A 25,145-nucleotide genomic window follows, 5' to 3' on the forward strand; every position below is an offset into this window, starting at 1 on the left:
GTGGTGCTGCTCGCTTGGTCGGACAGATGTATGGACGGCAAACTTGATACCGCAGAAATTGCTACTGCACAGACTCTGGCTTCAAATGACGTTACCAGTGCAAGATGGCAGCAGCCGTACCCGGGGTATTTTTGGCTTCATTTTTGTACAGTGGGAAGAAGTGGCGACTCCTTTTCTGTCTTTATATACAATCTATGGTTCCACCAGTAGAGACTGACCTCTGGTGGTGCAAGCTGGACACAGCAATACATCACCTCAATACAGCATCTCCATATCAGTTTGATAAAAAGAGAAGCGTCTGTAGTTTTGACAGTATCGAAAATCATACCCTCGGGACTCCTGAATACCCTGGTGTACCATAATACTTTGATATTGCCTGAACCTAATAGTAACTGAACTGCAGGTGGGAGGGATGAAGAGCAATGACAACTGTAAAGAGTGAGTGGTGACTGAAATTCAAGCGAAACGATCACAAACTAGAAAAGTTTGGCTAGCATCAATTTAAAGTTTTTGTTTGACGCTAGCCTCTTCAGCTCACTTGTTTCCATTTAAATTACTCCAGTTGGCATTCAACACCAGATCTAAGGTCAAAAGATCATCAATAATAATTATTACCTTATTAATACATGACTTTATGAATCATCTGCTGTAAGTCTGGCAGTAAGTTTGATGAATTACAGTCCGTCTCAGCCCTGAAGGTATGGTGCTGAAAATAACACAGTTAAAGTAAGTGTTGCGTGCAGGTAGCGCTCTTCCCATCCACTCAGCCCCAGTTTGAATTGGCAGGTGTGTGATGTATGTGTGTGTTCGCAGTTCACATGCCTGAGCCGGATGAGCTCATCTCGGAGAAGGATCCAAAAAAATCCCACCTCTGAAGTTTACACACTCCAGTCAGTCAGTCAGGCGCACCTGTGCAGCCCTTGACGGTGAGGCTGGACAGATTTATGTGATCTGACAAATGTTAGATGTGATGCGTCTGTTCTGTGCTGGTGCGTTTTGAACGATCCAACAACCTGCCGTACTTTTACAAGAAATTTAGAAGATACAAATCACAGCAGGGGGAATATCGTTCTCAGGCTTCTCCTGGTTGCTATTCTTGCCATCCTGCAGCCACCGTATTGAGAAAATCACGACCCCGTCCCTCCTCTACATCTGCTTTATGTTGATGCCCGCTTGTTTAGCGGTGACAGCTCCTGCTCTGTATGCTGCAGAAAGATAAGATACCGCTCACTGTTTTCCTAACAGCATCTGAAAAGCAGCGTCGGGCTCTGCGCCAGCCTCCCTGCAGTGCCCTCTCGGCACAGTGATAAGCACGTCGCCGTCACATTGATGTATAGGTGAGGTACTCATGTGTGTGTGTGTGCTTTTGTCTCTCTCTTGGCATTCACTTACAGCATAATCATACAAGGAAATGGGTTCACACACACCACGACTCTCCGGGAATATCAGTTTATGTGTGCTTTGGGAGGCACAAACTCTTTTGATGAGTGTGTTTAAAGGAGAGTTGTGGGGATGTCAATAAATCAGCCTATTTGTCTTCCCCTTGTGGCTCCTTTCAGCTGTTCCAGGAGGAACCACAGTGTTACGCGTAATGATAGCATTACTCACGAGTGGACATATCAGAACTCACATTCTCGTTTACATGCTCTCTTTTTACTTCCTGATGTTGTTTCACTATTGCGCTCTCTGCTACCCTCTCTTCGTCCCTCCCACCTCCTCTCCCTCGGCATGCTGTTCCTTTTATTTTGTCCCCGCTGAGAGATGACTGGAATTTCTCATCTGGCTGAGAGGGTCATTTTAACTTTCTCCTCTTCCCCTGCTCACTTTATTTTCACTCCCATCCACCCTGCCTGCGTGCTCCCGTCGTCGTCTTCTCCCCTCCTTTTCTGACGCTATGCACCGGTTTCATTGGCATCCCGCTCGTGTGTGTGAGCCAAGGGAAGGCAGCACTCTCCTGGGACACTCCTAACTATCTCTTTCTCTCTTGCTCTCACACACACACAGTCTTTTCCTCGTCTCTGTGCCTGTGAGGCTCATTCTGAAGCATGCAGGACACTCCAATCTGCAGCAGGGATGGGGCCTGATTTGCTTGCCTTGGCTAATGAGCTTAGCCCTCGCTGAGCAGCTTTGAGCCCTGCAGGACAGGTTGTTGTAATGGGCACTGGTTAGCGGTTTGTTAAAGGAACCAGAGCGGAGGAGTGGATCTCAGAAGGGGCAGAGCTGCAGCCACAGCTTCACCACTCCTCTGTTTGCCTACCAGGACCTCTACTTGTACCAGCACTGCGGCTGGGACGTCTCTCTCTCTACTCTCTCCCCTCCCTCTCTCCTCTGCCTCTCCCTGACGCTACCTGACTCCCCTCTCTCTCCGTCTCCGTCCGTCCCGGAGCACTGACAAACTGCTTTTGTAGCTGCATCACCTCTCAGGCAGCTGCCCCTCTTTCTACCCCGTCTTTCCATCTCTTTCAGTTCTTTTCTGTCTCCCCCCTCTCCCTTCGACTTTGTTGCCAAAATGTATCGGAACCCGTGGATCTCGAATTACCTGACTCATGTCAAGTTTTGCAGCCAAGGTAAGAGCAGCAACTTGGGGCTCTGCAGCTGGGAGCTTGGGGACAGGTTACTCTGGTTGTGGAGCTGGAAATCTGAGCTCTTAGAAGTTGGCAGGCAACAGACTGCAGGCTCCCTTCCTCTCTGCTCACTGTCCTGCTTTCCAGCCAGCTGTCCTTGCACTGCAGCTGTAGCCTCCAAGGACACTACGTAGCAGAGACAAGGGACTCTATCAGTGCAGAGGGCTGTTCTAAGGAAGAGGCTATTTCTAGGCTCCGCAGCTACTTGGACTCAGATTTAAGAAAGTGAACATGTATGGATGTATTCTTTGGCTTTACTACTGGGGCTGGATGACAAACCAAATTTATTGAATTGCCGACATTATAAATCTTTTATCGACATAAAATTTTACTGTCAACACCATAAATAAATAAACTGTCTGAATTCCAAATAGCTGAAGCTTCAGTGATATCTAATCAGAGGTCACACCAGCATTTAAAATGGCAACATTGTTTTAGGAAGATCAGTTAAAAGGAATTTCCATGAACTGATTCCACTGGGCGGTGCGAAATAAATCTTTGCTTTCTTGCAATGAATTTAACTTTGGAGAGCTTTGACTCGAAATTTGCACTGTTGACCAATAGCAGTCCATCTTGACAGTTCTGACCATGGATGTATAAACAGAACTGGATACAGTTTTGGAGGCGATGTCCCATTCATTCCTGTGAACGTTGCCCAGAGGTGCATGAAGCCAAAAGTGCAACTTCACGGATATGAAATTCCCCAGATCTTCCATATTCTTGGATTCATAGAGCAAGCACACCAGAGACTTTGCCAGGCAACTTCCAAAGTGGCTAACTTCCAGTTTAGCCCTCCGCTAACTTAAATGGGGATAAAATAATTTAATTGTGCCGCTCTTTTCGACTTTTGAAATGCTATTGGACCCCATGCATCAAATCTCGCTAGTGAAACAAGACGTTTCAGGGGGTTGTGATGCTCAAAAAATCCTATCCACTGATTTACAGACATCTCTTTCCCAAAGTAAGTCTATGGGGATATGAAGTCTTTACAGGCCCAGTGGCATCACAGGATGGACCTGGAAGTTGTAGTTACACAGTTTGGCCACTATGTCAACTTGGCTTCAAAGTCTACGCACATCCTAGGAGCCTTGTTCTGACTTTCTGATGCAACAGAAAGTTAGAGAGTCCAAAATGGATCATGGATCAATGAAGTCATTGACCGTGTTGCACCATTAATTTTTATCGAGCCTTCTCTGACCACGTATAAATTGTCGCACTAAAGAGGAGTGGTTTTAGACAGGAATTAGAGGAAAATTTATTGTACAAAAGTGTCACATTAATAAATTGCCTGAACTTTTTCTCCTGTTAGCTAACGAGCTGCCTGACAGTTTGCAAGCCAGCTAGTTTGCAGAGGTTGTTCCCCCATGTCAGTAATTCTGTATTGAATGAAATGGCGTGCAACCCTGAGAACAAAATGCCAGGGGTAGAGAACAGTACAGAGAAATTCAAAAAATGTCCCGAGACTATGGAGTCAGACTAAAACTAGCATGCTCCTGGATTGCTAGCTAGCAGTTCGCCAGCTACTGTAGCACTGTAGTCAATACTGTGGCCTTCAAATGAGGTTTGGGTGGATGGTAAGTTCATATCTTGTCTAAATTTATAATATGCCTGAGGAAAATATATTGTTTAAATATTTCCAACGGCCTCACCTTTCACATTTGTCACTGTGACTTTGCATTTTCTACATTAGAGCAGCTTGCTAAATTGTTAGCCTCAGTGGTCTCTCAACCATGGATGTAAAAAGAGAACTGGGAACTGTGTTGGGCCCCCGTTCATTCCTATAGGTTGCTCAGTGGCCAAACATGAGTGAGTGTGGCTGAGTGACTGACTTCCGCTTTAGCCCTCCGCTAACCTGAATGAGGCTAAAATGATTGAATCGTGCAGCTCTTGACTTTTTTGACACTGACAGTAGCGTCCACGTTGCTGATGTCTAGCTAGTGTTCTCACGCATATCATTTACATGACTTCCCAGGTCGTAAACACGAGATCACAAGTTCCATTCGAAGGCATCACCAAGCTTCTAGAACCACATATTTCATATAGATGTTTGCATTTATTTCATTGCAGCACTTCCTGTTGTGACTGGGCATTTATGCAGAAGTCCTATCATAGTGTAGGCATTGTAAGAAGAAACATGACTCAGCATGAAACAGGAACTGTTGTGTACTGATGCAGTAAAAGATACTTGTATTTACGTGTTAGCGCTACTCATGCAAATGCAGAGGTCATATCATCCAGCCCCACTGTGCACAAGCTGCAGGTCTGTGAGAGAGTGCGTCTCATTCCCACCCTCCTCTGTAATATTTTCTGAGTGAGGAGTGAGTGTTGGGATCTGGCTACTCCACACTAAACTGTCTGGGAATCTACAACAGGTGGCCCACTGTTTCCCACATTTTCAGGCTTTTATATGAGCAGCAAGACTAGCGTTTTGGGGAAGGAGGGTGTGTACTGAGGTTTGTTTGAGGGTTTAAATGTGTCAGCGTAGCTCTCTGTGTGTCCTCCCCAGAATTAAACGTCAGACTGAGCTGCTTGTATATATTCATTGTTATTAGTGTTAAACACATAATTGGCTTATTGTCACATCCTTTTGTTAAACCTACTGTTTGCAGCCGTGGCCTCACCTAATTTCCGATTCTCCATCTGTTTTTTAATGCTTTACTTCTTAAGCTTCTCTCAGCCAGGCTTTAGTTTCAACTTGAGTCTCCCAGCAGGCACAGTGAAGGCATAGGAGGTGGGCAACTGTCAGGGGGGGATGTTAAGACTTCAACATGCATGCACACACATGCCCGTGTAGTGTGATGTAATGCAAACAGTTAAGGAGTGACACGTTTCCTTTTGGGCTCGCTGTAATCCCAGGAATCTGAGTTAATCCTGTATCTGAACTAGGACATATGCTCAGCCCTGATGCCTCTTTCGGTGTTTCTGTTTGTAGGAAGCACTGCTGTTTGATTGACGTCCTCTCCAGCCTTCTTGTGCATCTCATTTATTTGCAATGTGTTGTAACAGTGAGGTTTGACCTGAGCCTCTGGTTAAAGTCGGATTTGTCGCCGCAGAGCGTTCCCAGAGACAACTTAGTTCCTTTATGCACAGACAGTGTTTTACAGTCTTTGTGCTTTCACACCTTTGATACCTTCACATAAAAGGCTTTCCTCACTTCAGAGCCTGAATGACACTTCACTGAATCATGAAATCATTTTATCCTCATGTTTTATCAGCACCGAGCCGCTTTTACAGCCTCATCAGCACACATGGGGCACGGTGCGGAGGAATTCCTGGCGCATTCCCTCCCGGCTACAGCGGACATAGTGTTTCTGTAGATTACAGCCAGCATCAAAGGCTCTGCCACATCTGTGATCATTGTGGAGGTTTTTATGCCTGCGTCTGGAATGACGAATGTATTGAGGCTTTCCGAAGGGGGTCGCCCCCCGATGGCCCACATGCCACGGCATATAGGCTGTATGAGGTGTAAAAGGAATACAGGTCTGGGCTGTGGAGGACTCTTTATGTTAGACCTGACAATAGCGTCAGACAGCTGCCCCACAGGGACAAATGCTTTTGTTATTTTCACACCAACAGCTCATTAACCTTTACTGTGGCATCTGGTTTTGTTTCACAGTCTTACTTAAAGGGGAATTCTGGTATTTGTCAACTGGGTTGTTGTTCTTACATTTTTGACCTTTATGGCTGTTGGTCACGGTAACATATTGTTCACCACCTGCATTGTAGAGATCAGGGAACACACTCTGGGAAAAACATGTCGATGGAGCAAAGAGCATGAGCCTCCAATGGGTTTCTAAAGATCTTAAGTTTAACACCTGGGTCCTCAACAGGGGTCCGTGACCCCTCGGGGGTCCTCAGAGTTACTGCAGGGGGGCCGCCAAATTGTTGTTTGGTAATTTAATTTTTATTCACTCATTAATTTTTTGTAACCACTTATCCAGATAAGGGTCTCGATGGGACTGGAGAGTATGTCTGCTGACATTGATCGAGACTATCACAGGGCTGACACATAGAGTCAGACAACCATTCACACTCACATTCACACCTACGGACAATTTAGAGTCACCAATTAACCTGCATGTCTTTGGACTGGGGAAGCGGGAGAACTCGGCGAAAACCCACGCCAACACAGACAGAAATCGGGCAGCCCCAGCCCCTCTGTGTATGTCTGAAAATCCTCATTAACATACATATGTAACATGGCTGATAGACTAACTGTTCCCCATGAATTCTTATGCCATCATGTTAGCTAGCTGATGCTAAATCAGTGCGGAAACTAGTTAGCAAACAGTTGCATACTGTTGAAACATATTGGCCAGTTAGCTGTTTATTTCAAGTGTACGGACATTCTTGTGCGCCATGATGACTCGTTTTGTAATTTTCGAGCAAGAGACTTCGAAATTTCTTCCACCTCAGAAACATACATGATGTATTAACATGTGAATACGCTAATAATTATTATCTAGCTTAATAGGAAATGGCACTACTGGCTACCCTACTTGTAGGCCCAGTTTCATATGCAACTCAAGTTAATTCAGTATATGTAGTAGCGGGAGTCTTTGCTCTGTCTCTCTTGGCCTGAAAAACATTGAAGACCTCTGGTTTACCAGAAGTCACCTCAATCTTGTCTTTGAATCAGACCAGAAGTAAACACACACACTAATCCCCTAGGTAAAGCTGCAAACTGCATAGTAGTTGTTGCACAACTGGCTACAACTGGATTCTTTATTTGTCATATGGTAGCACCCAATAAAAACTGCACCTTACATATTTGATCATTTTATTTTTGCAACTTTGAAAACAAGGACTATGTCATTGCCATTTACTACACTTCACAAGCGTACACACATGCTGCATCAACAGAGAACCGCAGCTGCACAGTAACATAAACAAAGCAGTGTACACATGAACACAGCAGGGAAATCAGCTGGCAGACTGACAGGGAGGTGGATCCACTTTGCTGTGCACTTAGCTACTGTAGCTACACCGTACCTGTCAGTGTCCACATTTCCTACATCTCTACAAAACGAGGAGGTTGATGAATGGTCGGCCAAAAATATGAGAATCAGAAAACAGGTTGACAAAAATTGCGAGTTCCTCTCAGTCATAATTGAATCATAGTTGAACATATAGACATCATACACCGACTGCCTGAATCAGCACACTGTACTTGCGACTGACACAACGTTAGGTCATATTTATTTGTGTGAAACAATTGAAAATGTGCTCTTGGTGTACAAAGGCCTTGAGACATATATTCAGGATAGATGTAGGGCAGGGCAGTATGGCCAAAAATGTTGTCACAATAAAATTGTTCATACCATTTTATACTGATAATTATTATTATAAATGTTAGATCATTATTTCTTTCAAGTTTCGAGGCTGATTTTTGGTCCTGAGTAAAAGTTGAAGGATCCATACAGTTAATTGTCAACATTTGCCAAACAGCAAAACACAAATCTGAGGTAGACTAAAACTAATTATAGCCTAATCAAAGTAACATCAATAAATAAAACATTATTAAAGGGATAGCGCACCCAAAAATGAAAATTCAGCCATTATCTACTCACCCATATGTGAAGTTTTAGAGTCCTCCAGCTCAGTGTACAGAGAGGCAGTCAGAGCTACAGGCTACAATGAGGCTAAAAACAGAGCTCAAATGACGTTTTTCCAAACAATTTTTTATGTCGGGGCTTCAGGCACTTGGATCACTACAGACGAGCAGTATGGAGATATTTTGTGGTTTCAGTTATGTGTTCTTGGACGTTTTAATCTGGGGTGCCGTCAGCCATTAGGTGTACAGTTGTGCTGCTACCCACTTCTCCCTCGGATCTCCACGAGTGATGTGAGGACTCTAAAACTTCACCAGAGCTTTAAAGTTATTAGTCACATTAATGTTACGCCATTTCATTCTATTGAAATAGCCCCAACTAACACAAAGTTAACTTGTGTTGACTAGCCATACAGCTACTGTAGCTAACATTATTTGGTGAATTTAATTGTAGGATAGCCCCCTAAACATTGTTTCAACATTATAACATTACCATATGAATTAGCTCAGTGCGTACGCCTTGGTGGCTGGTCTCGTCTTCTTCTGTATAATGGCAGGCGGCAACTAGTGTTTGAGGCGCATTAGGACCCTCTTCCAATAGTGTTTGCATGGTTTGATAATATCCAGTATTTATCAAACATTAGTTATATTTCTGTTAAGGAAAATATTTAGAGATAATTATCTTTGGTTTTTATCCTCTAGCCTTAGATAGTCTGTAAATGTGCTTAATTGTGATAGAAAAATATGCCCCTTAAAACTTCAGTTCTTGCAGAGTAATTAGATATAATTTAAATGTTTCTTTCAGTATCAAGGTAACCCATTTGATCATTACTTATGTAGTTGTAATACAGCAGGACTTTTTGCGGTGCTGATCATCAGAATGTAAGGAAATACACTAACATTCAGATTGTAATATTTTTGTGTATAGCACCATTTATATTCAAAAGCAATTTTAAAATATAACATTACATTGCGTGTCTAGCCAAGGCTTGTAGTGATTATACCCAAAGCTGGAGCAAAAAAAAGTAAAGAGTTCAAAGAGAAAATCTATATGGTAATTTATGTGTTGAGTGAGTTCTGTCAGCTCAGAGCTTATGAGCCTCACACAAAACCAGTTTCAGTTTTGTAGCTGCAGATACTGTGTGTTGGTGTTGGTGGGAAAATTGGTAACATTTCTTCATCTCTTAGAAAGACAGATCTTATCCAACCACTGCAGCGTTTTCTGCTTTGAAATATCTGCTCCAACGTTGTCAACCTAATCTTCGGATCATTTTCAAAAGAAAACACAATCGGCTCAAATAACCAGGATTATCATTCGAGGCTCGCAAGGAATGAGCCGTGTTTTCACCAGCTGTATTCCGACCAGCTGAAACAATACACAACCATCCCCAAACACAACCAGGCGCACCGCCCTCTCCAAATAAGCCGTCTTTCTTCTCAAAATGATGTTTTGCTTAAGTAGGAGGGATTTAAAGCATCAACCCAAACATCTTTAATAAGGACTAAGAGATCTGGAATGGGGGGTTATGGGTGGGCGGTCTCGGGGGAGAGGTTAGGGTTTGGGTGGAGCAGTGGGGGAGTGTGGAGGGGCGTCACGCGGCCCTGAGGTGAACTCGGATGGGATGGAAGTGGGACCACATGTTTGTCCCGAAATTGCTCGGCTCTGGCCACTCTGAGGTCCGAGGGCAGCCAAAACCACAGGTTTGTGGTTTGGAGTCAGTAACTGAAGCAGACATTCCTTAAAGGGATGTTCTGCGGAGCTTGCATTCCTCACAAGGCTGTTTACGATGCTTAATACCCACTAATGCCATTTTTCTTGGTAATGAGGCTGCGTTTCTCTGCAGGCAGGTGTTTATGTCACATTTTGCCCTTGTTTACTGACTCTGGCCACTTTCCTAATTGACACCAGACTTTATTGGGTCAGACTGTTAACTCTTGTGTGTCTAATTGAGCTTCATAGTGGTGTGTTTGTAAGATTTGGGGAGCTGGACAGTATGGCTTCTCTGTCTCTTCATACCGTCCTTTATCTGTATTCATGGCGAGTATTAAAGTGCTGCCCGGTGACGCTGATGCGTTCAGCTCCTCCTGGCACCGTCCCAGCTGCACTGCAACCTTGACGTGCAATCAGACTTTACAGCGCCTGTCTCAGTGACACACACACAGTCACTCCTATCAAACCCTTCAAGCTATGACCTCATGCACAGCGCGTAGACTGATACTTAAGACGGAGACAGTCACTGTCTCTTGATGTAAGTGCAGTGATGAATTGTTGCTGTGTGTGGGGGTGGGAGTGGGTGGGTGCTGTGGGTCGGAGGGGTGCTTAACTGCACAGATCACTTCTTATTTGATGTGATTCAGTCAGGCAGGAAGATTGTTGTTTTCCACATCGTTTGTTTTCTCTGTGGAAGTCCACTTAATTAATGTGGTTCTGTGCCAAAGACCTGCAGACACGCTGACCGGTTCTCCTTGCAATGTATGTCTGTTCATTAAAAACTGAAGGTTCTGCTGTTCAGCACTGAAATAGGTGAACGAGCACTGTGACATGACTAACGCTGACACTTTTCTTCTGTCCACAGGCCTCGGGAGTGAGACCCCCATTAAACTAAGCAACCCCAGACTGCTACAGAAGAGAGCTTTGAGGTAAGATGTGCTTTTCATTTCTGTTGTGTTAGATCACTTTGTTAAAGATGCAGTGAATGAAAACCTGGGTCGGTACAAGAGATTTGATATCAATAAATATTCATCAACTTAAAAGCTGATATATGTCGCAGTTGAAAATGTCTGATAAAGCCATACATAGACCACACCTGTTGGTTTTTCTACCAACGATTGTAAAGACGCTACAATGTTATAACTACACTATTATTCAGGTACCTTCAACAAATGAGATCATCATCACCATGACACATTGGCCTCTTTCTCTACCATTCTCCCTGCACTGAGAGTCTTGAATCATACTGGGAGGTGCCAGGCTGCTGTTTGGAGGTTCCACTCCCATTCAGGCTGTACTTTATGTGTTGAACGTCTGCAGACAGCTGTGGACTTGTATTGGTCAAACGGATGCGACCATGGTTCTATTCATACTACATGTAAGGGTCCACATTGGTCTGGTGTCCCATGCATGCACATTTCCCGATCCACTCCTTTTGGTTGTCTTTGTATTACTTTAAGGAATTATATATAAATGTACGTAACAGCGGATTTCATCACACAACCTCTCTTAGAAACCAGCATCCATTTTGTCTTCATGTTCTTCTCATTTCTTCTTCTTCTGGCACATACACCAACAACTGGACTTGAGTGTGGAGCGAAGAGATTTTATTTTGTCACTGGAGCACATGCTAGTTATGCACATCGTCAGCGCAGTAAAAAAAACAAGGGCTGCACGTGGATGTCCACATGGGGTCCAAGTGGACTCTCGCTGACCAGGACTTGGTGGGCATTTTAACCTGTATTTTAGAGAAAACAGTGAAGAGGTAGACAGGAAATGGAGGTAGAAAGAGCCACAAATCCATGCATGAACTGAGCTGAGCAAGTGTTTGTTTTATTGCATATGAACTCAGCTTTACATTTGTAAGAGAAAGAATGATCATCCATCCATTTTCAACCGCTTATCCGAGGCCAGGTCGCAGGGGCAGCAGGCTGAGCAAAGTATTCTAGACATCTTTCTCCCAAGCAACACTTTCCAGCTCCTTCTTGGGGACACCGTGGCGTTCCCAGGCCAGACGAGATATGTAATCCCTCCAGCATGTTCTGGGTCTGCCCCCGGGCCTTCTACCAGTTGGATGTGCCAGAAACACCTCTAATGGGAGGCGCCCAGGAGCCATGCTGAGGTTCTCCAAGAATCGCCACCTTAACGCGATGGAGAGGTTTGCGTGTCTCTGTGATCCTGGGAGCTGTGTGGTAGGGTCTCCCAAGACAAAGTGGTCCCAGGGAAGGGGTCAGACTGAGAGCAGTTCAAGGAGACCACAATGACATGGCACATTTGGGGAAAGAGTACCTCACACTGGGCCCCCTTCTGAAGCCAGACCTTGGGGAGGAGTTTGCCAGCGAGCATCCGGTGGCCCGATCTTAGGCCATGGTGCCCGGTCAGGCTCAGCCCTAGTGAATAACTTGGAGCCTCCACCCTGTGGGCCCACCACCTGCAAGGAATGGCCAAGCAAGGGTGTGCTGACCCCTGGTGTCGCAGCCTAGCTCTGGGGAAAGAATGTGCTATTTCTATTTCAAAAGACACTTGCAGGCTGATTAAGCCCTATCTTAACCTGAAACAGAGATATCCATTAAACACAACTTTAGTGTAGTACTTTGATTGTGGAACCGAACAGATAGCAGGGTTTCAGATAAGGCTCGGGTGCTTCAGACAGGGCTGCTGTCCAAGCTCAGTGAGAAACTACAAGATAAGCTCCCTTTGCTGCGTGGCCGTGTAAAACCTTCCTGCTGCAGCATTAGTAGGATTGCTCAGCAACATGCTGCTGGCTGGGTGTCAAATACACCACCAGGTCTACACGTCAGTCTCCTTTTAGAAAGATTCCTTTACAGCAGCGAGGACGTCGGGCACTGAACTGCTTGTGGGTGTGGCTGTGACTTGAAAACATTTTGCATGTAGGAATGAGATGTTTCAGTCATGAAAACAGACGCTGTTATGATAGAAATAATCTATGATGTCTGTATATATCAGCGTGTTCACCACTCTGTGGTCGCTGGCATGGACAGAACCGCAAAGTCATGTTTTCCCAATTCTTGAGTGTTTCTTAACATCAGTAATCTGCTGCCAGGTCCTTTATAGCTGTATTGTAACTCTGTGGTTTTGAATCAAATCCATAAATGACTTCAGTATGTGTTCACTGTGTGTATGTGTGAGGGTGTGACGAGGGTAAAACCTTCTCCTTTCTAGATAAATGTTTGGGGGAATTTTGGTGGAATCAACAGGTCGAAATCCAAACGTATTGTTCAGATGATTAATCACTTGTTTTTGTATTTCCATCCATAATCCACCGGCTGGTTGACTAGATTCTTGAACATCATTCAAACCGATCCTGCTTCCAGCATTTTTTAATGATCTGGATGACTGTTCAGATTCAGATTTATTCAGCGGAGCCTCTTACAACTGCTTACACTGTCAGTCTATAAACAATCCGCACTCTTTCCCACAGCTCAGCCCCTGTTTCAATAACACTTGGTATTTTTCCTGCACCCCTCAGCTTCCAGAAAGAATTCTCCTTCGACGAAAAAGACGACCCAGCAAAAAGCACCAAGGATATAGATGTTAGTCTCTTGGCCAATCTCCCCAAAGGTGAGTAAGGTTTTTTTTTTAATTTTGATTTCTGCCTGCTTTGCAAATGGCCCTCACAATGTCAACTTTCCCAGGCTTTTTGACTGTTGTGCAACAGCAGCCTCTCTGCCAGGTGGATTCATGTCAAGATTTGTCTAAAACCAGTTTTTCTACGAGCACAAGGCTCACATTTTGCACAATATGAACAGTTTTTTCTTATCCATTTACTCCAATAAAGAGAAATGGTCCTACAGAGGTTTGTGGGTCTGTTGAGCCCCACTGGATTGTGAATATAATAGTTTGATGAGCTGTTAAGGCCACTTTTGATTGACTTATTTGGGCATAAGAGAGAGTCTGTGGAGGTGAAACTGTTTAGTAGACCGATTGCAATGGATCAGATGGAAAAGTAAAACTAGTCATAGTGTGCATGACTTTCTGGGCAATAAGCCCAGATGAACAAATGTCCCTCAGGCACAGTACTCAGTAGTGAGACTTATTTGGTTTTTAACTTTACAGGAAGACTTCAGATAATAAGGGTTGAGTTACAATAGCTGGTTCCATTTTGGCGTGATAGCCAGATTCATTAAGCAGATCTCTCAACAGACCTGTTATCTCTCCCCGCCTCCTTTCTATTCTTATTAGCACAGTCAAATGTACAAAACATTTAGGCAACGTCAGCGGGGTTATTTTTAGCTGGTGCTCACCCATGTTTGCACTGGTTGAAATGACTTAAATCACTGGTTTAGCTGTAGCTAATTAGTGTTAATTCAATAAGTAATTTGATCACAGGCCACAGTATATGGAGTTAGATTTGTGTCTTTATTACATGCGAGAAAATAAATGATATGAGAGAAGAAAAAATGTTTGAGAGAAAATTTTTCACACTGATAGCAAAAAATAATATTTGAGACTAAAAAAGTTTTGAGAGAAAGTATTTTGTCATAGAATATAAAAAAAAAGTAATTTGAGATTTAAAAAATGATTTCCGAGATAAAAAAAACTTTCTCTCAAAAAACTTTTTTTTACTCTCAAATATTATTTTTTTTGCTATCAGTGTGAAAGCATTTTCTCTCAAAAAAAAAAAAAATTGTTTCTCTCAAAACATTTTTCTTCTCTCTCTCAAAACCTGAGTCTTTGTGTGTCAGGATTTTGCTTTCACTGTGAAAATAATGTCTTGGGAGTCGAATTCAACTGAATCATTCATCCACCATGGTCGATTCACCGGCATAGATGTGCTGTGTTATTTGGGTTAACGTAGCCATTTGACACGCAAGCAACACAAATATAGGCTACACACATAACGTTAGCTAAAGTTACAGCGATATAACATAAATTAAGGCACTATAATGGCACTCATTTTAGTGCCTTAAATAGCACGTTGGTATAACGTTAGCTAGCTAGATAACGATGATGAAAACATGGGGTTAACGTTACGTAGACACATGCTGGTTAAAGTTAGTGTCAAAGACTCTGTACAGTTAATAACACAATCTCGGTAAAATAACGTTAGGTGAGAAAAGGGATTCATTACAGGAATGATTTTGATAACCAACTTGCTCAGGTAGCTACCCATTGAGTTGTGTGTGTCATCACCTTACCCAAACATTGGAGTCTCCGCTCCCAAATAACGCAGCGCATCTGTGTCGGTGAATTGACCATGGTGGATGAGTGATTCAGTTGAATTTGACTCCCAAGACGATCCTCACCCAGCTGTCAATTCGATTGAGACTGGCCAATAGGAACGTGGCCCCGCCCATGACATTATTTTCACAGCGAAAGCAAAATCCTGACACGCGAGCAAAGACTTAGGTTTTGAGAGAGAGAAGAAAAATGTTTTGACAGAGAATGTTTTCTCACCGATAGCAAAAAAAAAAATATTTGAGAGTAAAAAAAAGTTTTTTATCTCGGAAATAATTTTTTAAATCTCAAATTATTATTTTTTATATTCTATGACAAAATACTTTCTCTCAAAACTTTTTTTAGTCTCAAATATTATTATTTTTTGCTATCAGTGTGAAAACTTTTTCTCTCAAACATTGTTTTTTTCTCTCATATCATTTATTTTCTTGCATGGAATAAAGACACAAATCCAACTCCATACAGTAAACCTTAGTACTAGTAGTTAAGATGGCACTGCCAAGACAGATGTTTATATTTTATTGTGCTATAACAGTATTGTGTACCTTATTCTCTCTTTAGTCTCTGAATTGAGGAAACGATTTGAAGGCATTACAACAAGCTCAAGTGACTTGGAAATGAACAGGTGAGAGGGTGATGTCAATTGTACAATAAGGCTACAAGTGGTCTTCATAATGATAATGTTGTGGTGGATAATCACATGTCTGAGGTTACCTACGTCTTCCTTCCTGTCTGTGTGTGTGTAGAAAGGAACGTATCGCCCGGCGGCTGGAGGGCATCGAAGGTGAGGTGCATCCGTCTCTGCTGCCTAGCTTGGTGGCCAACCGGCTTCTTGAGGAGGACACACCACGATACACCAGGGCCTCCGACCCCTGCGAGCCCTGTGGTGGTGAGACAAGAACAGCACCGCGACCATTTTGACTCATTTTTATGCTAGTGGAGAAAACTGACATGTGTTCTCTGTGTGTCTCTCTCAGTGACACTCCAGCGGTATGGCACGGAGGGATTCGAAAGCCCAGAGATGCAGCTCACGGCTCCAGAGCGGCAGTCCAGAGCCCGATGCAGACCTAACCCCCAGTCCTCCATCCACACAGAGCCCGTCTACACTTCAGGCTCCGCCCCGAGTGCCCCAGAGCTGGAGTCCAAGGCCGAACGCATCGCCCGCTACAAGGCAGAACGACGCAGGCAGCTGGCTGAGCGCTATGGCATCTCTTTAGATCAGGAGCCGGAGGTGGACCAACCACCCCGCTACACTCGCACCCGGAAGGAGTCAGAAGGCTCAGAGAGGCGTCACAGAGGAGAGTCGGCAGGGGAGGACGGCAGGGATATCACCCTGAGCCCAAGGGCAGCACGCACAGCGCCTCATCACGGCCACCCCGACTCAGGTTACGAGACGGGTCGAAGCAGGGCGGACTCGTTCTCAGAGAGGGAGAGGCTGATGAACCTGGAGAATCAACGCAGAGCTGCTCCTCCTGAGCCTCCGTCCTCGTCCTCATACATGGATGTGACATCATTGTCCTCAGCTGCCAGGGTGCCCTCCAAGGACTACGCAGTCACAGGGATGCCGCCCAGTTCCCCCAAGCTGAACAGGCAACCTTCCCTCTCCTCACCTAAGCATGGGGTGTCTCCTGGGGACTTATTCATCGAGCAGCAGGCCCACAACATCCTCAGCCGACAGGGGTGAGTGCTCTGATCGCTTTGTAACCCCTGTTTGTCCCTCAAGTAGTTTGTCGCTTGTTTCACAACCTTTAGGAAGCAGATAGATATGAAGTCTTTCTGTGAAATGCTCCATCTCCTCTGCTCTGTGTTTAAAATCTCATTAGCAGATCGTCCCCCTTGTAGGGTTCAGATCCCAGCTTCCCTTCAAACCCTCAGAGTCCAAGCCTGGTCTCAATGTGGGCCAGAACTCTGCTGCATCATTCTCTTTAATAGACGGACGTGCTGTGACAGCGATATCCATCAGGCCGACTCTCCCTCCCTCCACCTCGGTCTCTGTCCCTCTTATCCACACGTGTCCAAGGTTGTCCTGTTGGCAGGACTGTAGTTTCATACCAGGTCAGGCAACCTGAGCTCGTGCTGGAACAATCATTGAGCGGAGATCAAGTCCCACTGAGACCCACAGCTGGGCTTGCAAAACACAGCGCAGATTAATACAAAATGTTGTGCTTGTATTCCAGAGATTTCAGGTGGATCTGTTGAGAAAAGCAAATTGCTGTACTTTTTTAAATTCCCAGAGGAACTCGTTCAGGCCAAGCTGTTAGGAAGAGCTGTTTCCGAGGCAGTTTGGATGGAGTGAACCCTCTGGCTCTGTAGCTGATCCCACATTCTTAAAGAGAAGCTCGCCAGTGCTGATCAGAGCACCAGGTGCTTCTTTAAAGGATACTTCCGCTTTGTTAGGCCTTGAGTTTTATTTTTGTAGTTTCGACGAAATGGATAAAGTGTCTATTTTTTAAAAGATCGTTAATGCAGTCCAAAATGTTTGACGTGTGCCATTGAATGCCACAGTGGCTTTGTCACATGATGTGGAGGCAGAAGAGACGATGCTGCACAGATAGCATCAACACGCTCTCTTCCTCATTCGTGACATAACAAGCAGCCGGCCCAGCCCAGCTTTTGACCAGATTTGACCCGCGTTGCTCACGAACAGACGAAGATGATTCTACACCCGACTGTGCTGTCATTCCCCATCCCATGTTCCCGTCTGCATCGCCCCCTCTCGCTGCTCCTAAATCCCCCTCTCAGGTTTCAAAACTTGGCCGCTGTGTGTGTGTGTGTGTGTGTGTGTCTGCCGTGCAGCGAGGGTGTTGTGTTACTGGGCGGCTCAGTGTGACTCTGCGGTCAGAACTGTGACCCACAGCTGGGCTTGATCAAGACCAGGGAGGCCTGATGGGAAAGAAGCACAGAGGAGAGCATCCCCTCAGCGTCTTCTCAGGGAATACATGGGTCAAAATTCTGTCCGACGTGAATGGCTTAATTTTAGGACTTAGTAGTAAAATGTAATGAACAAAGGTCATTTTTTTAACCATGTAATGGATAATGTTTATTCTTGACCTTGGAAACTCTTCAAAATGGTGTCAGTTATTAATGCTGCCCATTTTCTTTATATTGCCCCTGTGCATATTCAGTGTAGTTACAGATCCTTTCGAGGAAACCCTTAGTGGCCATTTACTCTTTACATATAGTAATTTTCTTTAGACCATGCATTTGAAAGAAAAAACTGAGCTCCTCACCAGGACATTTTCTTGATTAAATGCCGCATTACATAATATTATTAGAACTTTACAACCTTTTTAGTCAAAGTATTTTTGTTGGACGGCAGTTGAGTTGAAGATTGGTCGTTGTTGTGAACTTCATTATTCAAAAGCAACACAAAACATGTGACGTGCATTTTAAAATAACTGGGAAAAACTCGACAAAGACGGACCTGATCCAACTGTAAATGACAGCTGACGGGCTGGACCTGATGCAAACAGGACCATGGAAAACGTACTTGAATGTGACATACATAAGCTGATTTTTAAAAACAGAGACTTGAGGATATTTTGACCCGACTCAAATATTTGACCTGAACAGAACTAAATAGTAAGAGAGCACCAACTTTGCAGCAGTGTGATGATGTGTCAGTTCACGAGCAGCCATGGACGAAAAGAGGAGCAATATAACAGCGGTGTCCCGTGAACGAATGTTAAGTAACGGAAACCGAACAGCCAGAGGATCCATTTGGCTCACTGGATGACTTTGCTCAACCTAATATTGATGCAGTTGTAAAGACTCAGAGACGTCAGGTTTTACACTTAACAACACCGACTCCTGTGTGCGCACAGCGAGAGATGAGAGGGAGAGACGCTGTGCTGCTGCCAGAGGAGCCGCTGAATGAGTTCCCTCTCAAGCATGGTCCCTCTTACCCCTCAGTAAGTCACTAAAGGAGTCTGAGAAGTCCGGGGCTGTTTATAAAACATTCAGGACGCCACGGTTTATTCCACACTACTGAAGCTGCTCCTCTTTTTGGAACCACCGTGGAGTCTGTAATAATTTCGCTTTCAGCCATGCTTGTTGTCACCGTGATATGTCAACAAGTTGAAATATCCCGAGTATTACAATATGATATTAAAAATTATACCGGTATTATTGTGATCAAGATGATACGGCACAGCCCTGCTCAGTATACTTGGATCCATCCATCCAATTTGGACCCAGCTTTGGCTCTGAGTCAGGTCTCAGTTCCTCAGAACCAAGTGGACCCTCCACAGTTTTTCTCTCTGTTTTCTTACCATCAGATATAACTTGTGGTCTTAGGCAATATTTAGTTTATGAAATGATCTCTCCCTCCTGAATTTTCCCTCTTAAATCCTCTGTATTCATGACTAAGGGACTTCCCCCTTGATTTTGTTGAGCTCAGGCCCAGGCGTAATGTAACTGATTCGTCTTTTTGTCCTAATGCAGCATCAGAATGACTCATCTGTCTTTTTGCTGCGGTGAAGTGAGATGGCATCAGCATATCTGCCTCAGTAGATAAACCCTCAGTTAGACAGGTCGTCTCTTGTGATACAGAGATGCAGTGATAACATGGCCAAATGTAATCTAATATAAGCAGAGTGTGTTCCTGTGGTCGTTGCGCTTCATTAAACAAACATTAAATAAGAGATTTATTGTTCATATTTTACTGCGTGTGAAGCCTCCCCCCAAAACCACAATAACAATGAGATGTCTCACCAGGGAGCTGAACTTGTATTCTGAGCAGGATCCTGCTGGTGTCCAAGCCCATTCTCACTCTGGTCAAGCGCAGTGTGAAGTCAATGGTGTGTGTAATGCAGTGCTGTGTCTGTGTGTGCTCCAAGAAAAAAGGCTGAATACTGAATCTAGACTGTCTCCCACCCACCCACTCACTCACTTGTCTCCCACCGGGTTTCCATCGGTACAGTGCGAGGGCGAAAGTGAGCACTGATTGGTTCCTCCAGACTGATGCTGAGGGCGACACCCATTCCCTCATCAACTGGCCCTCGAGGTACACCCAGGCTGGTTGTGTCTCCCCCCCAATTTCACCTGCCGTGTTGCCATGCTCCCATCCAGCTGGACTTACCAAACTCATCAACCCTTACGAGCAGTGCTTCTTAAACTGTAGGACCCAGACTGCATCCTGTGTCATCTCATCTCATAGGGTTAAAGCTCATTTACTCAGTGTGGGTCCTGGGTGCATTAGAAGACACAGATGTTTAAGAAGCTCTGCTTAGAGCTCTGAGAGTCAGCTGACATCACATCATGATCATCCCCATTGCTACAAGCTTCTTTTTCCTTTGCTTCAGAGCATAACTTCATCTCCCATGCATATGTTGCTGTGTTCAGTTTAATCCATCTGATAACAAATGTTGAACATAGTAATGAAGGATAAAACATTGGGTACTGATGTTGCAGTATTGCTTCTTTTTCTGGAGTAACACTGACCTTAAATCAGAGACTGTTAGGGGCTGGGTATTCAACATCCTCTACTTACACAGGAGTTGCTAATAGCTATTTTAGCGTGACTTTTAATGGTGCAAATTTGGGGCATCGAACCAGCTATGATTCTCCCAAATGGAAGTGAGACAAAGAACGACAGTAGAGGTTCAGTAACAGTAAAAACCTGTATAGCAGTGTGGTAGAATTCACATGCAAGTGTATGGCATTTCAAAGTAGCCCAACCTGTTCTAATAATACCAATGCGTGTCATGGCAAACTATGACACAAAGTGACTCTTCTTAAAGGGACAGTTCACCTCAAAATCAAAAGTACATATTTTTTCCTCTCACCTGTAGTGCTGTTTATCACTCTAGATAGTTTTGGTGTGAGTTGCAGAGTGTTGGAGATATCGGCCTTCTCTTTAATATAATGGAACTAGATGTGCCAAAAAATACATTTGGAAAACTCACCAGCTTTACAGAAACATTGGTCCACAGGGGGAGCCACAGCGATCAGTCGCATTTTAGCCATTTTGAAGCATTTTTCTGTTGTTATAGCGCCACCCAGTTGCCAATTAGAGTTAAATTTCTCCAGTCACCTTGAGGCGTCCTGTTCTACATATCTACCAAGTTTAGTAAAAATCCATTTGGCGGTTAGGCCTAGATAAGAAGTTAGCTCTCTAGCGCCCCCATTTTGTTTGATGGGGTCAATAATGGAGGGGTCCCCTCAGATTATGTGTGGTCATATGCCTACAAAGTTGCGTGGTGATGGGTGAAACCCTTGAGATGTTATACACCTTTATGTGATGAGCCACGCCCTCCGCAATATTCATTGCCTTATAGAAGCTCAGTTTTAGTAAGTTTTCCAACTTTTGCCAAGAGGGAACTTTAGATATTGGTCCCTAGATTATGTTCACCCAGTTTCATGCAGATCGCTCAAACTTCCTAGGACGAGATCCATTTGAAGTGTTTTTAAAAAAATTCAAAATGGCGGAAATAATTCAAAATAAGCGGAAGTTATGGGTTCTTGAGACAAATGTGTTCCTCATGAGGAGAGGCATCTCTGTGCAAAGTTTCATGTCTCTACAACATACGGGGCATGAGATATGCCCATTCAAAGTTTGCCATTTCAATCGGTTGCTATAGCGCCCCCCTTTGGCCAATTGATGTAATATTGCTTCATTGGCATCCTCCCATGACCCTCTACCACTGTGCCAAATTTCACATGGATTAACCAAATCAGTGAGGAGAAAAACATGGAACAGACAGACAGTTTTCATCATCATATAGTAAGATCATGACCTGGTTACTCAAGATAATCCACAGACCTTGTCATGAGTTCATGTAGGAACTATTTTCCTCTTGCCAAACCACACCTGCCAACCATATCACTGCGCAGAAGAAAGCATCTACTGCTAGTTCACCTAGCAAACCTAGGGGGACAACATTAATGTTTACATCTCATGCTTTCACAAGCTCGTGTCTCTGGTCTATGAGTAGACGCACACTTCCTTTTGCGCTGTGATACGGTTGTAGGGTGTAGTTCATTTATTTTCCATAACCGCTTATCCTGTTAGGGGTCGCGGGGGGGCTGGAGCCTATCCCAGCTGACACTGGGTGAGAGGCAGGGTTCACCCTGGACAGGTCACCAGACTATCACAGGGCTGACACATAGAGACAGACAACCATTCACACTCACATTCACACCTGCGGACAATTTAGAGTCACCAATTAATCTGCATGTCTTTGGACTGTGGGAGGAAGCTGGAGCACCTGGAGGAAACCCACACTGACATGGGGAGAACAAACTCCGCACAGAAAGGCTCCCCAACCTGGGCTTCGAACCAGGAACCCTCTTATTGTGAGGCAACAATGCTAACCACTGCACCACTGTGCTGCCACCAAAACAATCTTTATTAATAAATAGCACCACAGGTAAAAGGACAAATATAAATTGTTGATTTTGAGCTGAACTGTCACTTTAAGCTTAGCAAAAATTAGAAACTATTTGATCAAACAATGTGAACTTTAAATATTTGACAATTTGTAGTACTTCATTTTAAAGCGGTTTGGTACCCAGCCCTGATATCAAACAAGAGAAAGAATCAGCTCCTCCCTTCATGCAGACAGGCGACCCGTAGAAGCTGAGTGCTGTGTTTGTCTGCTCTTTTTATCAGATCAAGTACAGGAGTCATCTTCTTGAGTTAAGGAGACGTGTGCTGTGAGTGTTCATGTAATACAAATGTTAACCTGCCCTTTGTTCCCCTGAAGAATCAGAGTTAGAGAGAGGCTTGCCAGGGAGGAGGGTCGCCAAAGGAGCCCAGAGCTGGGAAATGTTACAGAAGCCCCGGTGTACCGCAGACAGTTTCAACACCAGGCTCAAACCTCTGCACGCCACCACACAGACCCACCAGGCCACCACCAGGTTTACTCCCATCCCCACCATCACCCCCAGGCTCAGCTCACCCGAGGTGGACCACACGGAGGACAAGAAGTCAGCGGTTACCCCAGCTACCTGTCCATGGCCTCTGGTCCCACATCCAGAGCTGGGCAGCAGCAGCAGGAGGAAGAGACAGACGAGTCAGAGGATGTGAAAACAGAGGGTCTTCTGAGGAGCAGGAAAGCAGTGCTGCCTTCTGAGATCCGCCGCAGGGAGAAGAGCACTGAGGACCCACGGAGAGGAAGAGGAGAAGAGGATCTAGGGATGTCCAGGGCGCTGAGTCTCAGCCAGGCAAGGGAGGCTGATGCAGAGGATCCTGCAAGAGGAGGACACCGAGGCAGAGCCAGGCGGGACAACACAGAGCACACCTCCCGTCTGCAAGCATCAGAGAGCAGGCACAGAGAGCGGGACAGTGCCATCTATATCCAAAAAGGGATGGCTGCCACCCACGTCCAGCCCAGAGCGCCACATGCAGGCCAAGGAAGCTCCACCTCTAACACAGCCCTGAGCCGCTTGGTGTCAGACGCTGGGGCAGGTCAACGGAACCTGCAGCACCAGACCCACGACCCCAGAGAGGTCAGGGAGGGCGACGGCTTTGGTAACAGAGAGAGTCACCAGGACAGCCGGGTGTCTGTGGCCCAGCTCAGACACTCCTACATGGAGAGCACCACCACTCCTCCGACCAGCCGCAGGAACGAGCTGTAGGTTGCAAAGCCAAACGCTGCACCGCTGCTACTCACTGGCTGGCTTCTCTAAAACTCACACTGATGCTTGTTACCTGACATCGGCTGGCTACTAACAAGCAACTAAGGCTGGAGTGAAGTCAACATCAGCATAGTTTCTAATCTGTAGACATGGCATTCAGGCATTAATCTCCTAACACTACGCTCGCTATGATGTTTTGTTCTTTATTGGCGCTGTGACATGTTTGGTTTCTACCTGTCCCAATGAATGTGTGCATGCTTTAACCACTAATAAATCTGCATGGTCTTGCTCAGGTAACTGATATAAAACCAGGACCTGGGGTTGATTGTTGTACCTTACACCTCTGCTTTATTTTTTTTTTCTATGCTATTTGCATTTTTGCTACCAGTCCCTCTCTATCTCTCCCTCACATTGCTGTTTTGTCTCTTCCCTTTGGTACTCTTATCTGTCGCTCCCTCTCCTCGGGGCGGCCCCTCCAGTGAGCTTGAAGGGGACGGGGCGCTCGCAGGCTACGAGGCCCCAAGGAGAGGGGAGAGGGACAGGGGGCGCAGGCCCCGGCAGTATATCTATCCCGGGGAGAGTAGAAAGACCTCAGAGAGGTTTAGGACGCAGCCCATCACTTCTGCTGAGCGCCAGGAGACTGATAGGTACTGCTCTGGACTCAAGAATGCATGGCTGAGAGTGAGGAATGCTGGGAAATATCCATATGATCATGCATGTCAAAGAAATCACGTCACAATGTTGATTTTATGATCTTTGATGCACAGAAATGTTGATTCCTATCAGGTTTTGGTGCACGACACTGATTAATCATCATGTATACACTGTTTAGTGCGCCATAAATAATTCTATAGCTTGTAGTAATTCAATAATCAGATTAATACCATGAGCTGGATCACAGTTTATCACAGGCCAGTGGGTATAACACACATAGACATGTACACACTCGCTTTCTCCTTGATTTCCACTCTAACAACATTAGCAAACAGGGAAGCTTAAAGGCCAAAGGTCCGTCTGATTGGACCTTGGCAGTGGTCTTCACATGTGACCATACCAAGGAGGCATGAATTGGCCTTTGTTGGTAATCACTCCCTGAGACCATGGAACCGAACAGACTTCTGTAATGCCGTCTAATTCTCCAGCTTAGTCTGCTTCACTCGACTGTGTTTCCCTTTTTCATTTCTTCTCCTAACACTCGCTGTCACATTTCCAGCACAACAGAAACGACTACTTTTCACTCCTGTAACTAGCCTTCTGCCTCCTGTCTCTAACCACTCAGCACCCTTTAATACTACTGAGCAGTGCATTGTTGGCTTTTGCTAATTGTTTTTTTCTCTGTGTACTTCTGAAGGTCCTGTGTGAGTTCAGATCTTGCCTCTGCTGAAGGTAAGTCATTTTTTCTCCATAACTTGACTTGACATAGATCTGAAGGTTGTTCAGTAGTTTTCAGAATCTATCTGTAGCAGGAAGTGGACACACA

The 25,145-nt window shown here is 44.9% G+C and overlaps 1 protein-coding gene across 26 annotated transcripts in view; it reads left to right on the forward strand.

Annotated features, from left to right (window-relative positions):
• Positions 1-25,145, forward strand: part of svila (supervillin a) — a 110,470-nt gene that overhangs the window by 39,842 nt on the left and 45,483 nt on the right. For 7 of the 26 annotated variants that reach the window (XM_078162534.1, XM_033638527.2, XM_078162537.1 and 4 more), the window contains exons 1-10: positions 1,792-2,567; positions 10,752-10,815; positions 13,377-13,468; positions 15,647-15,710; positions 15,832-15,974; positions 16,063-16,765; positions 20,007-20,090; positions 22,792-23,661; positions 24,145-24,312; positions 25,017-25,051. In XM_078162534.1, the coding sequence (XP_078018660.1) occupies positions 2,510-2,567; positions 10,752-10,815; positions 13,377-13,468; positions 15,647-15,710; positions 15,832-15,974; positions 16,063-16,765; positions 20,007-20,090; positions 22,792-23,661; positions 24,145-24,312; positions 25,017-25,051 (2,281 nt within the window). In that variant the 5' untranslated portion in view covers positions 1,792-2,509. Of the gene's footprint in view, positions 1-1,790; positions 2,568-10,751; positions 10,816-13,376; positions 13,469-15,646; positions 15,711-15,831; positions 15,975-16,062; positions 16,766-20,006; positions 20,091-22,791; positions 23,662-24,144; positions 24,313-25,016; positions 25,052-25,145 lie in introns of those variants that run through there. The other 19 variants (XM_033638528.2, XM_078162544.1, XM_078162538.1 and 16 more) reach the window with 12 other exon arrangements.

The sequence above is a fragment of the Epinephelus lanceolatus genome, chromosome 20, assembly GCF_041903045.1.
Source record: "Epinephelus lanceolatus isolate andai-2023 chromosome 20, ASM4190304v1, whole genome shotgun sequence".
NCBI classification, from domain to species: domain Eukaryota; kingdom Metazoa; phylum Chordata; class Actinopteri; order Perciformes; family Serranidae; genus Epinephelus; species Epinephelus lanceolatus.